At 37.3% G+C, this 15,903-nt stretch overlaps 1 protein-coding gene across 6 annotated transcripts in view; it reads left to right on the top strand.

The window, feature by feature from the left end:
* The window catches only part of lrp1aa (low density lipoprotein receptor-related protein 1Aa), a 160,757-nt gene that overhangs the window by 24,348 nt on the left and 120,506 nt on the right, over positions 1-15,903 (top strand). For all 6 annotated transcript variants that reach the window (XM_026240770.1, XM_026240764.1, XM_026240769.1 and 3 more), the window contains exons 3-6: positions 7,028-7,165; positions 11,090-11,209; positions 11,597-11,725; positions 11,901-12,161. In XM_026240770.1, the coding sequence (XP_026096555.1) occupies positions 7,028-7,165; positions 11,090-11,209; positions 11,597-11,725; positions 11,901-12,161 (648 nt within the window). The remainder of the gene's footprint in view (positions 1-7,027; positions 7,166-11,089; positions 11,210-11,596; positions 11,726-11,900; positions 12,162-15,903) is intronic.

Below are 15,903 nucleotides of genomic sequence, written 5' to 3'. Positions count from 1 at the left end.
CACCATCTGACAACCTAAAAAACTAGACTTGTTGAGAAGAAGTGCTATTTTGTCTCAACACACACTGGCAGACAAAAATATTCCATTTGCATTGAAGCAGAGACCTGAGCCATATCTACATGGTTTTAGCACACATTTTGTACTATAATGGTGTGTTATACATTTGAACAAATACATTTTTCACCAGATGCCTGCCTGCTACCCTGATAAACGTCATAGCATTATGAAAACTGGATCTGCCAAATCAGCATTGGGCCAATGACTCAACACACTTCAGTTCACATGTAGCTGATTGAAGATAAGCTAATTACAGCGCTGGCCCTAGACATGCCATTGCTTACTGTAATACTGTATCCCTCATTGCATTGGGTTTAAAATGGGTTGTTTTTGTTTTTTTATCCAGTATTAGGAAGGAAATGTTGAGATATGACAAAAATGAAAATCAGCTTTCTTTCAGGACTGGATGCCACACACTGAATTAGAATGCGGAGGGAGTAAAGCATACATGTTTACTTACTATTTTGAAAAGACAGTAGGCAGTATATAGTACAGTGCATGTGGGCCAGTATTCAGGAAGCAGTAAGATAGTATTCCATTCGGAACACAGCCGGTGCATTGTATGTCTGGCTGCAATATGGTTTGTTTTCCAGCCAGATGACAGTCAAAGATTTATTATATGGCTGACCGGTGGTGGGTTTGGGTTAACCACAGACTGCAGAATAGACCAGTTCAGAGTAGACATCACAGTTACGTCACTCGCAGCTGCGCGCGCATAATGGTTGCAGAAAAACTCTGGGAACTAGTGGTGGCTAATGGGTAAAATTCATGGAATAAGAGAAAAATAAATAAATAAATTGTGCCTTTTGATGTCAAGATTGGAATGCAAATTTTTTTATAGAATATATTGTCGTCAAAGATGACATTTGAAGCTAAACACAGATGTTTAATTGGACAAACTATGGATAAAAACAGCTATGATTACTTTTAAAGCATACATTTGATTTAAACAATTTACATTTAAACAATTTACATTTAAAGAAAAAATAAATCTAATCAATATAATCTATAATCTTTTTAAACCAAACTATTTTGTACGGTAGCCGTATAATTCCCAGGTTACCTGCGTGCATCCTGAATGTTTAAAAACCTAGAATTGGTCTATAGAAACTAGTCTAAATTTGACCAGAATTCATACAGAGAAACTTCAGTGATACACCCTTTTACATTGATTGATTAACTGACTGCCCGATTTATCTTTTTATTTATCTATTTTTCTTTCTGTCAGTTTGTTTTACTTTTTTTTCAGTCTTTTTAATGCTGTTAAAATGTGCATTGATGTGATTTTCATGTGATTTTTGTCATTTTAACAGATAATAACTTGTATTTTCTTATAAAAAAAAAAGCAAGCCTGAGAGGAGACATATATTTTTAGTGCATTCCAGTGAATTATTAATGGGATACTACGTAAATTAAATTGGAGGAACAGACCACCTAGTATACTGTATGTTGTCTTTTTCATACTATTACAGAGGAATGCAAAGGGGAAAAAGGAAATAATCACGAGCAAAAGAACGCTGAGACTGAAAAGAGCTCTTGCCATAGATATTCTTGTTATAACGTTATTAAAACATCAAGCATTGCGCTATTCTCACAAAGACTGAAAATAAAGCTTGAAAGAAAATCGACAGCTCATTCAGTCAAATAGACGGATACGATTTATTCGTAGGGCAACCTTATGATTTGAAATGGAAGTGCCATACAATCCAAAATGCAGTAGGTTTGTCAGGAATAAGGAGGACACAAAATTACAAAACATGTGACAGCCTGATATTTAATACAAATAACTCTGGTATTAGAACAGAGTTCAGCCTTTCAGTTACAATCTGCATTCACTAAATATTTGACCCTTGTCCTATATTGCTTTACCTGGTTTGAGTTTTACTCAAGCATCTGTTATCTATAAATGAGAGAAATCAACTAGCTGTCAGAATGTGAAAACTGCACTAGTCTTTCTTATTTTAAAATCTCACTCTTTGCCTCATTTGTCAGAGTGGCATGTGGTCTTGTCACAGGGGCCCAGGTCACGTTCCCCATGTGATGGGTCTTATTCTAGAGTTTTCCATGTGGCTGAGGTTTTCTGACCGAGCGTTTCCCCTTTGACGAGAGTTTCCAGCTCCAGATCCTCTGGAACGCCACATGTGATCATAAAACAAGAGGCTTATGGTCTCAGCACACGCCTGTGCAAGGTGTCCACAATCCCTCACGCTTACAGGACCCCTGGGAGAGCAACAATGCCAAAGCTAGGCTTTCTAATGTCCCAGAACAGCTGCAGTTTTTTAAGGTTTCAAACTATTTTGTAATATTATTCAAAGCTTCTCGCTCTAAAAAACATGGCTTTTTTTTTTGAGCTTTTTTCCATAAACATCTAAAATGACATTAAAGTAGAAAGTGTGTAAAGTGAATGGGTGTAAACTTGAAAATGAAAAACATATTTTCAGTGGCTTTTTTTATGTCAGTTTGGCAAATGACAGTTGTGTTCTAAATAACTTTTCCCTTTTATTTGCTATTATTATAGTTGTTTAAATTATATTTACATACATTATTATTATGAAGAAGATTTTTATGAATTGTACAAAGCATATTTACTGCTTATAAACTATAAAGGGAAAATAATTACACTTAAAATTGGCTATTTTTTGTATGTTGGTATCACAAATGTGTGCTTTTCATGCTCGAGAAATCATGGAAATTAACAGATTCTTTTGACAATTTATGGAAACAACATTTATTACTAATTATTTTTTCCTCTAGTTACTCTCTGAAATTGCTAGAATTTGCTGTTTGTGTAAAAGATGTATTTTTCATTTAGTTTAATTAAAAAATCTAAAATGTATAGGAAATTCATTGGCCAAAAGGTTGCTATGTCATAATTTACAAGTTTTACAAGTTTTGTATGGAGTATGTCAATGTTCTTATTTTAAATAAATGTAATAATGTGAACTTAATTTAATCTATACACACTAAAAAGTGTGTATTGTGTGTATTAAGCTTTACTTAAAAATGATTTGTTCAGCCAACAAAACATTGCTGCATAAAAGTACCATAAATAAAACCAATACAGACTTGCATCTCATTGGCTGAGGATTTAGCAGTGTATTATGGGTAATTGTTGTTCTGTCACCCTCTTGCAGAAGTGTAGCACCATTAGATAAGTATGTGACCAATAAATTGCAAAGGTTGAGTAACAGTGATGGGAAGTTCGGTTCTTTTCCACAATCCGGTTCTTCCGGACGGTTCAATTCAATAAAGCAGTTGAAAAAACGGTTCCGCGTTCTTTTACACTCTACGTAATAAAGTCATTGGCAATGATGTAAAAGTCTATCAAACATTCAAATATATAAAACATGAAAAGTTTACAATTGAGTTTTGCAACAACACCTAAATACAGTAACAGCGATAATGTGCATATGAGGATTTAAGTCTTGAAGATATAAAGTAAATAAATTAGGTGTCATCCGCGCAGAAACCATGATCCACTTACTAAACATAATCCATTGCGATGCATTTGTTATTAAATGAACTTATGTTTTGTCAGATTGCCCTTCATTCAAGCCCTCGGTTTACCCGCACTCATAACATTAGCACAGAATCAGAATCAATCACCAAAAGAATCAGTTCGGTTCAGACATGTTCAGTTGGCTTCACGCTGAATCACGCATGCGCAGTATCATCAGCTCCTCGGTTCTCAAATCGGACGCATCAGAAAGAAATGGTTTTCGGTTCAGTGTACTGGTGATCCGAAAACCGATGCAACCGGTTCTTGACTCGAAAACGAGAATCGCTCTAACCGGCACGTGCTGCAGTTCAGAATCATCAGCTGCTCTACTCGTGTTCATGTTCTGTTTACTACAAACTCAGTTTGTGAATGTGTCATCATTAACTATACATGCAGTACAGATATTTCATAAATTCCTATTAAACATAGAGTCTTTAGAGTCTTAATTATTGTTCAACTTCCCTGAAAACCCCTTTGGCCTATAATCTAACATAATCTACAATTTAACAAAATATACAGATTAGATACATTCATCTTTAAAAAAAAAAATAAAGCAAAATAACTTCATCACTATTGAGTAAATGAACTTGTTCTGATATATTTTAGAGCAAAACAAACAAACAGTTTGATATGAAGTGTTGTATTTCAAATATGTTTGTGATATGTTTGATAAACTGTAATTAAAAATAGGCTTATATGATGAGTTGTGTTGAGCAGCTGCACATTGATTGATTCAGTGTTAAAATCCTAATTAAAGGGGATGGTGTTTCTAAAATGGCATTATGATTTTTATTTGTAATCATTAATACATTTTTTCCATGTACAATCAATTTAATTGTCGTTTGTTGACTCTACTAAGGTTTATTAAATTTACTTAAACTTATTTTGTAAAATGAAGTAAATTATTAAAAACATTGTCCAAAATATTGCAAATTAGTTGGGCTGACATTATTAAATTAAGCTGTGTCCAACCATAATAAATAAGTTGAATCAACCTTAATAAATTAAGTTGACCCAACGTAAGTACAACAAATTGGAATAACATAACTGCAAAATGCTGAAATAAAGCAACTTAATCAAGTGGAAATCCTTTCAATGATTTTTTTTTATGTTCGTTCAAAGAGTTATTTTTTTGAGTTTATATGTGGTCATGAAGTCTTTTGAGAGACTGTAAAATATCACTGGACCTTTCCGTTTCCTTTAGAACAATGCAAACCGTTACAGCCCAGGAGTTTATGGAAGATCCTTTCTGTGGTCTTCAGTTTGCTGTCAAGATTTGCATTTTGCATGAATGTGTTTCTAGCTTTGTACTAATGTCTGGACCTTTGGACACCCTACTGTTGAGATCTTGTAGTTGATGGTCTATGGTCATCAGACCTAAAGCTTTCTGGTTTGCTTCAACACCAAGTTGGACAAAAAATGCTTTAACAGATCTTGAGGATTGCTGAAAGAAAGACTGGTGTCCCCTGACCCTCCTGCAGGATTTTCAGACCTCCAGAATGAGGCAGAACACAAGCAGAAACAAAGAAATCTTTACAGATAGCACATTCCCAGATCTCAATGTATTTTGGCCTCTGGCAGGTGCTACAGAGCACTAAGAACCAGAACCACAACAACAACAAAAAATTGAGCAGCAGTGTTACCAAGTACTTTTACACTTTTTCTGCAGGTTAAATGGGTTGAATGCTATTTTGATGGAGTTGAAAACTTTAGTTTGAGAATAGTTTTGAAAAGCAGTTGGGCTGGTTTTCTTTTGCAAACCTGGCAACCCTGGTATTTAAGTAGTAGTTAATAGGCTCTATCAACAAACACAACTACAAGACAAGTATACATTGAATGCTTAATTGTACTTTAAAGATCATATTTCAGTCAAAAAAAAAAAGTATAGGTCAAATATTTTTTATATTTTTAGTAATATTTTTATTAAAATACTAATATTTTTCTCTCATAAAAAGGTATAAATGTATACTCTCTGTAGCAAACTTGAATAAATATCAAACATTTGTCACCCGTCTTATCCTCTGGAAGGTTAATATAATAAAATAAAGAATATGATTTGAGATAAAATTCATGTTGGTACTAGTGCCCTAAAAGTTTCATACTTTGAACATTTCCTAAATCTTTCCTTGTTTGGTGCTGCACTCATTGGTTGAACAAGACGTTGACATGCTGCTCAAATAAACAGAGAAATATCCTGAAAGTGCCAAAGACTCACTTCAAGATGTCAATATATCAGACTGAAACTGAGATATGAGAATGTATTTTGACAGAGGACCGGACACATTCTCTCCCACACGCTTTTTAAAAGCCTGTGTCATAGAGTACTGAAGCAGTGACTTAATACAGCACTGCTGATATGTGTTTGTACTGGCACCGTATTCACCATCTCATCTGTAAACTAGACAGTCATGGAACATTTATTGTTTAAACTCTAGTGTGTTGAATCATCTTTCTGCAATAACACGTTTGCTCATTTCTGGTCAATAATTTGGAGAATTTTGGTCTATTTTTACTCCACACCCATCGTTCTGTCCACTCCAGAGCGGATGAGAGCCCAGACACACAAACACAGCTCATCCAGTGACTCCGAAACAAACACATGACTGCACACTTATGGACACAGTCATAATAAAACCATAAACTAGGATATTTAACCAACTGTGTTTGAAAGCATGAAAGAAAATGACACAGATGCATCTTTTATATGAGCTTAAAGCTGCAGTCGTTAACTTTTGACGCTCTAGTGGTTAATAAACAGAACTGCTTGCGTCTTGCGGAAGAACATCGTAGCCGGAACTACTTCTCTGTGTTTATGTCTATGAAGAATCACAAAGGTACTGTGTTACTCCGCCGCGGTACCCCCGAAGCAATCTAAAATAGTCCGAATATAAACACTTATTATAGATGTACCCTAGTGATTCAGGACAAGCTAAAAACACGGTTAGGAAAATGGATTCATGGTGTACTCGCTTATTATATACATTTTTCTACATTTTGAACACAAACAAAGTTACGGACCGCAGCTCTGATTGGTTGTTTCTTACCAGGAGCGATGTATTTCTGTAAATGGCAATAGGACACTGGGAGGAGCCAGAGGAGCTTGATATTTTCACAGATTATCTGTCTCATATTCTACTGTCAGGACATAATGACAGGTTTAACAAATATGTAAAAAAATATATTTTTACAAAAGTTACCTACTGCAGCTTTAAAAAAAGAAGTATTTTTTTTTGGATTGTTACAGGAACCAGTTTCTAAAATAAGAGATGCTAGTAAATTGTAATATTCCTTCAATATATTATCCCTACACTTAAAACAAATGAATTCTTGTTCCAGGGTTAATTAAAATGTGGCACATAATGCTACTGAGCCATTTCAGCAGATCACCTGGAGGTTTAGATGCACTCAAACGTAGGATGCTGTTTAGTATCATCATCTTTATGCTTGTGTTTGATCTGCTCTCTCTCTCAGGTCCTCATAACCGTGTGTCGCGGTGTCCTCCTAATGAACATCAGTGTCTGGGATCAGACTTGTGTGTTCACATGAGCAAGCTGTGTAACGGCGTCCCCGACTGCACTGACGGAGGAGACGAGGGCCCGCACTGCAGAGGTAATGACTTCAAACACTGCTTGGTTAGAAATTGCGATATATAATTGCTATAAATGCTATACTGTATATAAATATTACTAGTAATAATAATAATATCAGTCTTTCTGTGGAAAATAAAGCTTGGGGCCTGAAACAGATACTAGTTGAACTTCAAAGTTGAAATTTCCATCGAAATAAACCACAGGCCAAACAGCGAAAATGATACTTTAATAGATTTTCCAGTAAAAACGTCATACAAGATAAATGTACTTAATGAGCAAAACCGCATGAGACATTAAGGGTACTTTTTCAAAGCACGCTTGTACTATGCCCTTAAAGTAAGTATTCTTCACAAAAAGAACATCCCAATATTTTCCCTACTCTGTTACACACTGAAAAGTGTTGTGTGTCTCTCACATATCATCTTGTCACCGTAAACCGCCCTGTCAATCATCTTGTGACAGTTAACATCCTCACAAACACACTCCACTTTCCAAGAAAAGAGAAGTAGCAGGCTGATCTTCCAGATAGAGAACTCTTTCCATGTTTTTGTGTACTAGTGAATACAAAAGTTAATGGCCTAACACAATTCCTGTATCTAAATCTCACTCATCAGCTGCCAGTCTCATTTAGTTATCAGCACTTCCCTATAGAAAGAACACAGAGCTGGATAGTCTCTATCAAAGTCTGGGCCTTTATCACCTCTGTTTGTGGATACTAGCCATGTTTCAGTCAAAACGTCTGATAAAAAGACGTTGATGCTCACAACGCTGGAATACATTAGAGAGGTATCTGTGAAGAGTCTGGTGTCCATCAGGTACAGTAGATAGCTGGAAGAAATTCACCACCATTCCTGAAAAAAAGTGACCATCCATAAACGCGAGATGTATAATATTATAATATTCCAGAAGGTCACAGAGAGCTTCAGGGTAACAAGGATCTCCAGGGGTCTCTTGCATTGGCTTCAGACAAACACTGAACATGAATGATGTGCACAGCAGGAAACTCCAGCAAGAAGGAAGCCACTTGTTCCAAGAGGAACACTATTGCCTGTCTAAAGGTTGCCAAATACCACAAGGATAAGCCAGAAGACTACTGGAAGTATTGATTTGTTGATGGATGAGTCCAAAGTAAAACAGTTTGAAAAATTACATTTGGCAAAACCAACACAGCACATTCAATAACAGCAACCGCATCCCGACTGTAAAGCACAGGGATGGTGGTATAATTATTTGGTTTGTTTAATTACACTATTTGCTTTCCTGCCTCTGGACCAGGAAAGATTGCCATCATTGATGAAACTATGAATGCTTTCTTATGTGAGAAAATTCCTCTGATGAAGAAGACTGATCCACATTTACTGGAAACTGTGTGAGCATAACCCCAAATAAATCAATAAATAAACAAACAAATACAAATCTGCTGATTCCCCCCTAAAATGTACAATGTTTAGTAGTTATACATTTTTGAGATATGACCTCAATATAGTTCAAATAGTGTATACAAGGACAGGAAAATTCTTAATGTGTTTTTATATATTACGAATAACCTTGATTTACCTTTTGCACACACAGAGCTGCAGTCAGTACTTTTTAGAAATTCGTCTTTCGTTATTTAGGGATTTTTGATGTTGTAAGTAACACCTGATACGGTGATCATCTGTAACAATACCAAAACTAAAACAGTCCTCCTCTCCAAGTTATTTTTAATTTTAAGTTTTTACATTTTGTTTTTGTGTAACACACACTTTCCCACAGTGCCACTCCTCATAGCTGTGGCTTTATGCCATATCCAGTCTTACCAGAGGGATTGCTTGAGATTTTGTTATTGCTTGTTTATTGGCTGATAGTGACATCAGAGCTGCTAATTTTCTGTGCCTGCCTCTCTCTTAACTCCAGCCTCACCCACAGGTCTGTCTGCATGAGGAGATAAAAGACATATCTGAGTGAAATAATCTTTTAAAAAACTATTAAAAATGTATGGGGTTTGAGGAGCATGTATTGACTGATGGATTAGTGCAGACAGTCTAGTCCTTATAATGTTTGTGTGGCTGAATGTAATGATGCTGGAAAGCAATTTGGCAGTTGTTTTAAATGTGCTACAGAAATAAAATTTGTACAGTTGTATTGTATTGTAATGCACACCTCAGTAATCACCTTCTGTGTGAATAAGTATTAATATTAATGATTAATAATTTAGAATGACAACAGTTCATTTCTCAGTATGCACTTAGGTCTTTAAGTCCTGCACAGTTGCAAACTCTAGTATGTAATGTCCACTTTTCATGATCTAATAAAATGGATTGTTAATATAATTTCCTATTGTTTCTACATTATGAGTAGCTTTGTAAGCTGTAGTTGAGCAGTGGCTTCCCAGCGCTGTCCAGTGGCAGAAGCAGTGAAACTAAACTGCCTCCCTTCATAAAAGGCATTTTCTCCAAATTTGGATTGCTTGATTATCAAATTTGTGATTTGGAAACACTTTTAGCTCTGCACTGCTACATGTATGAGGACTTGTGTCACTTTAGATACTCATTAAAGAGTCGGTCCTTGAAACTGAAGACTATGTGGTCTGACCTTATAGCTTGAGGAACAGTGAACAGTTCAGTGGTCAGCAGAAGGTGCATTAGAATACTGGAACAGATGTTTGAAGACACTTTTAATCAAAGCTAAATCTGTAAATGTTTTGACAATATTCACGTCTCCTGGAAATCAAAATTCTGATGTCAAAATGCTGATTGTACACTCATTTTTTATTGCCATTTTGATAATGGTGAAACATGGAACTATTTAGCTTCATTTTGGGATGTAACCTTTGTGAAAAGTGTTTTAACCCATCATAGTACTTGTTACCATAGTGTGGGGAAGTGTGAAGTTAAGGCAAAATTTTTAGTACGTTTACACTCATCCACACACATACCTACTCAAAAATGAAACACACACTCATATACTTTATGTGGTAATTGTATATTGACACAGAATGTGTGTGCTGTTTGCTCTGTCACAATAGTCAACTACCTCACTGTCTACCAACAAAGGTGGTTGTCTTTTAAGGCAGCATCAGAAATGAAACCGAACCTCAAAAGCCTTAGCATGTATAGGCTATGTTTGGACATTTTGGAGCAGTGTTCATGTCAGAAGTGGGCTTTTGATCCCTTAAAAGCTTCATACATAGACAGAGCTCACTGTTTGTGGACCAAGCATATGATTGGTATAAGGCTGTCTACATAAGGAGCTGTTAGCATAAACTATTAGATTAGCTTCTGCGAGCTGATGCAGTTTATCTAGAGGCTCACTTGTTTCTGACTGAAGGCTCAACGCCACTGTTGCCAACTCTCTCAAGACAAATAAGCAAAAAAATAACCTCAAGATAAAAGAAATGTCTGTAAGCCTAATGGATAATGTCCTGGCAGAAAATTACCAGTACCATTTATAAGCCTTAAAGGTACAGTAGGTAAAGTCTGGTTAATTATAAGACATCTTTAGTTAAAAAGAAATCCAAGTTTACTTGACCAGAAACAAATACCTAAAGAAGTCTTTATAAATTTTAAGTATACAGTAGTTAGAGATTTTGCATAATCGAAATGGGAATATACTGTATATAGAATGAAATACAAAAGTGCACTTTGGCGAATTATTGTATGTTAGATGTTAGCTTGATTCCAGTGTCTTTAGTCTAGCATGTCTTAGTCTAGCATTGTCATTTAGCATGTGATGCAATTCTGTTATTACACTAAGTAAAAACAAAACGTATGTGATTTGTATATCATATTCTTTTATGTGATATTTATCATTGGCGTTTTAGACCATGTAAGATATTTTCTGTTGTTGTTTTGAACTTTGCGGTAGTGAGTGTTGATGGGCAGTGTGAGTCAGTGTGTCAGTCTGTTTGGTAATAGATGTGTGTTGTTTGACCTCTAGCCGTCCTCTGCTCTGATCTCTGTAGAACTGGCGCTCAACTGTACTCTCACTGGTTGCCAGGACAACTGTGCTGTCACACGCACCGGCCCCATGTGCTACTGCAAGAGCGGCTACGAGATCAGCCAAGATGGAAAGACCTGTAAAGGTCGGTTGCATTTACACACACTCTCATGATTATAGACTTCTATGAATGCAACAACATAGACTTACAGCGGAGAATGATAGAAGATTATTTTAATTGTATAATCAGTATGAATACTTAAAAAGATGAACAAAACATAGAATTAAGTAACATAAATTAGGTATTTTTTAAGGAAAATATACAGTCAGCTGGTCATTGTCACAAAATATTTTGCTATTAGGCCATTTTAAGTTTTTTTTTTTTTAGATTATGAAAGTCTGATTATACATTATTGTGCATATTACATGGCTACTCTCTCTCTTTCTCTCTCTCTCTACATATATATATATATATATATATATATATATATATATATATATATTAATCTTATATTGTTTTGTGTGGGTTCAGATTTTGATGAGTGTACGGTGTATGGCACCTGCAGTCAGACGTGCACAAATACAGACGGCTCGTACACCTGCTCTTGTGTGGAAGGTTATCTAGTTCAACCAGACAACCGCTCCTGCAAGGCCAAGAACGGTAAGACAAACATAACAGTCCAAGAAAACATTAAATATAGCTTCTCCATTTCTGTATTTACCTCACATATATGTCAGCCAACACTATGTCAGCCAACACTTGAATTCATTACTACTGGGTGAACTGTTATTATATTTATATTTGAGATGAACCCGATTTCTTCCTCTGTCTGTAGTGCCTGTGGATCGTCTCCCTGTCTTACTCATCGCAAACTCTCAGAACATTCAGATCACATCTCTGAGTGGCTCCAGCAGCCCATCACTCTACATAAGCACCAAACAAACCACAGCCATGGACTTCCTGTACACGCAGGAAACAGTTTGCTGGATTAATGTGGGTGATTCCCCTGCGGGCACACGACTGAAATGTGCTAAGATAACAGGCCTCAAGAGCTTCACAGATGAGAGAACCATCAACATCTCCCTCAGCTTACATCGTAAGTCACGCTGCTCTGATTCATTATACAATTCACATTCCTTACACAGGGTTGTAATAATTAAGGAAATGTATGCAAATCTTGGAAATGTTAATATAGTTCTTGTGGATTGAGTTTGTCTCAGTTTGTTTTGTTTCTTCATGTCATTCCAGACAGACTGGATGATGATCAGATCAGATCTCTGTGTGGAGCGCTAGCCGTTGTGCAAATTAGTGGCTAAAGGAATTTTTGGAAATGTAAACTGATATTTACTACTGACACACTACAGCAAAAGATAGAAATAACTGACTTAAAACCATTTTTTAGTTTGTGAGAATATTAGTGTTATTATTTTAGCCTCCACTGTATACCATGAACAGTGCATTTTCTAAAACATACCCATCCCATGCTGAATGTGTCATCATTATTGTTGCATTCAGCTTTAAAGGAATAGCTAAAGATTGTCTTTTTCCCTCCATTGAAAGTCCATTACACTAAAGCTTCCAAGTGTAAAAAGTTCATAAAGAGTTCTAAATCCAAATAGCTTTATATAATTTAATTTAATTTTTTAAATTACAAATAAAAAATTATCAATGCACATGCTTAGGCTGCATAAAACATGGGAAACAGAAGCTCAAACATGCCTGTGTTATCTAAGTAGCCTATGGTTAATCTTCCATTGACCATATTTTATGTGTCCTATAAACCACTCAATTCATATAGATTACGTTTACAATGCCTTTTTTCAAGTAGGGATGCATGATATTATCGTAACAATATTGGAATTGGCTGATAACAGCTTCTAACATAAACACAGACATTGGCCCGATATAATTATATATATATTATATATATATTTTTTTATTATTATTTAAATGGGTTATGAAAGTGAAATACAATGAGATCTAAAATATTTTTATTCTTAATACTCATTTGCATTAGACCAGGGATCCTCAAGGCCCGCGAGATCCACTTTCCTGCAGAGTTTAGCTCTAACCATAATCAAACACACCTGAGTGTGCTAATCAATGTCTTTCTGGATCATTAGAAAATCATAGGTAGGTGATTTTGAACAAGGTTGGAGCTAAACTCTGCATCGCATTGGCCATCCAGGACAAGATTTGAGGAACCCTGCATTGGACCATCTACAAAATTCTTACCCTTCCCTTCTTCCCTTCCGTGGTAAAAGGAAGCAGATATTTCACTCTCTATACATAACAGTGTCACGTTACATGGGGGCGAGGAGCAAGGAGATGCAGAAGAGTTCTTCAACGCACAATTTTAATTCAGAAGACAGAAGACATTTAACAGCTGACAGAGAACTCAAAACTGGAACACTACTTATGCAGGACAAGACAATGTGAAAACGAGACACACCTGGTATCAAATGAGATTGCACAGGGAACACCTGGGATGAAATCAATCAACAGAAGACAGAAACTAAGTCATGGAGAGAAAAACAAACACAAAATACGGAACAGAGTCTAACATAACAGCAAACCTCTGGAAAGCATGTCCTCACGCCAACATCCAATGGGGAGGTGAAATGGGCCAATGGGAGGTCCTTTGTGACAGACACAAGGCAGCGGACCCGATTCAGGGCACCATGGGGGAGCAGGAGACTCGGGAGGCCATGGCGGAGCAGCCTACGAGGCTGTGGCCCCAGCCCCCGCCTATACGGCTGGAGCCTCCAAGGCTACGACCAGGGTTATAAATTAACTTTTTTGATCACCCGCAAATGTGGCTGGTAACTTTCTAGAGTTTTTTCTGGTAAAAATAACAAATTATGAGCTTGAACAAACAACTGCTTGAAAGGCGCATCACTACTACCTCTACCTTACCGGACAGCAAGAATGTGGCCTGAGTATGGCAGTGGGAGGAAACTAAATTCATATTCTGTTTGGAATCTCTCTGTAAAGATTATATCCTTAACATACCACCTCATTCTGTAAAATAATACTGCAGGGATGGCTGCAAGAGTAATTACAAAATAACAGGGAGAGCAATACTCAACCTCATTCTGTGAAAGTGACATGGGAGAGAACCATGCTTTTCCTCAACCAGTAGATATAATCATATATGAATATACTGTATAAAATGCTGTGAGAAAAATAGGCAGAGAGCACAGCTCATGCTATGCTATAGCTCATAGTAATGCTATGAGAAATAACAGGAGAGAGCATCACTTAACCTCAACCAGCATACGTTATATTGTACTGGATATTGACATTTAGTTTATAAATCCATGTAGGCATATTGAACAGACTTCTACTATTCTGGTGCAGTGTGTTACAGAGGGGTTTCTCATACTGCCTCCTCCTCACCACCAGAGGGAACCGTCCCCTGAATATTAACAAACTCTGATTCTAACTCAATTTCCCATCATCCCTCATACCTGGGACTGATCACTCACACCACACCTGACTACAATCACACCTCATCACTCTCCACACCTGCACCTTACACACGTGCGCACACACACGTATAAGCAGTCACCAAACGCTCAATCACTGCAAAGGCTTGATTTGCCCCGGGTGTCTTTTCTGAGCGTGATTACCCGTGTTTGTTTTTTAGTGTATTGACCTTGTTTCTTGACAAGAAACAACTGTTTCTCAATTCCCTGATTGTTATCTGTCAGCCCGACTCGGATTGCCTTCTCTGAACTCTGTCTGTCTGCCACCTGGCCTGATCAAGGTTTTGTCTAAGCCTTGTCTCCATTGTTCTGCCTTGCTGCTATCTGACCATGTATTGTCTGACTATTCTCAATAAAGCTGCAAATGGATCTAATGTCTTCTGATGTGTTACAAAAGAAGACTTCGCCACATAGCAATCCAGCAGCGATCATGCAACTATCTACGGAACTCTCTGCTCAGGTGTCTCAGCTCTCCCTGCACCAACACCAGTTAAACTGGCTCACCACACTAACCGAGGATCTGGTCGGAGCATTGGAAGGCCTCAGTCTGGCTCTAATTCTTCACCTGTTCCTAGCAACCCACTCCCGGCCCACTCCTGGTTCTGACACCCCCAGTCAGCCCACAACTCGCTTTCCCCGAGAGATTCGATGGAGAAACCGCTAAATGCAAGGGCTTCTTACTTCAATGTTCTCTATATACAACAGATTCCAGGCGCATTGCTTTTGTTTGTTCACTGCTGACCAAAAGAGTATTGGAATGGGCTACCGCTGTATGGAGGACTGATGGTTCATTCTTCTCCACCTTCAAAGCCTTTCTCAAAACTTTCTGTGAGGTTTTATAATAACCGGCTGAGGGGAGAAGCGCACGTGACCTGTTATTAAACCTGACTCAAGGAAGGAGGTTGGCAGCAGAGTATGCTCTGTCATTCTGCACTCTGGCCATTCAAATTGACAATTTGATCCGTTCTCAATGTTCAGCTCGAAACATGCCTCATTCAGCCAATGAAGCCATCAGTGGGGCTGAACCTATGCCATTGGGATACACTCACCTCACACCTGAAGAACGAGAATGCTGTATGCAGAATCAAGTGTGTCTCTACTGTGGTCAGTCGGGGTCACTTGAAAATCTCCTGCCTGAACATTGACCGTGAAGACTCCCATTACAACCTCCATATCCAGCATAAACTTACCTGTTAAAATCCTTGTCAATGATGTTGCGATTAGCACCACCACTCTCTTAGACTCAGTTGCAGTGGGTAACTTTATCAAACGAATTTGTTCAGCGCCATTAACTGAAATTGACCCCTTGTTACTCTCCCTTGGCAGTGGAGGTGCTGGACGGATTCTACG

This window comes from Carassius auratus, linkage group LG36F (assembly GCF_003368295.1).
Source record: "Carassius auratus strain Wakin linkage group LG36F, ASM336829v1, whole genome shotgun sequence".
In the NCBI taxonomy this organism is placed as follows: domain Eukaryota; kingdom Metazoa; phylum Chordata; class Actinopteri; order Cypriniformes; family Cyprinidae; genus Carassius; species Carassius auratus.
This window is presented reverse-complemented; position numbering and strand designations above follow the sequence as displayed.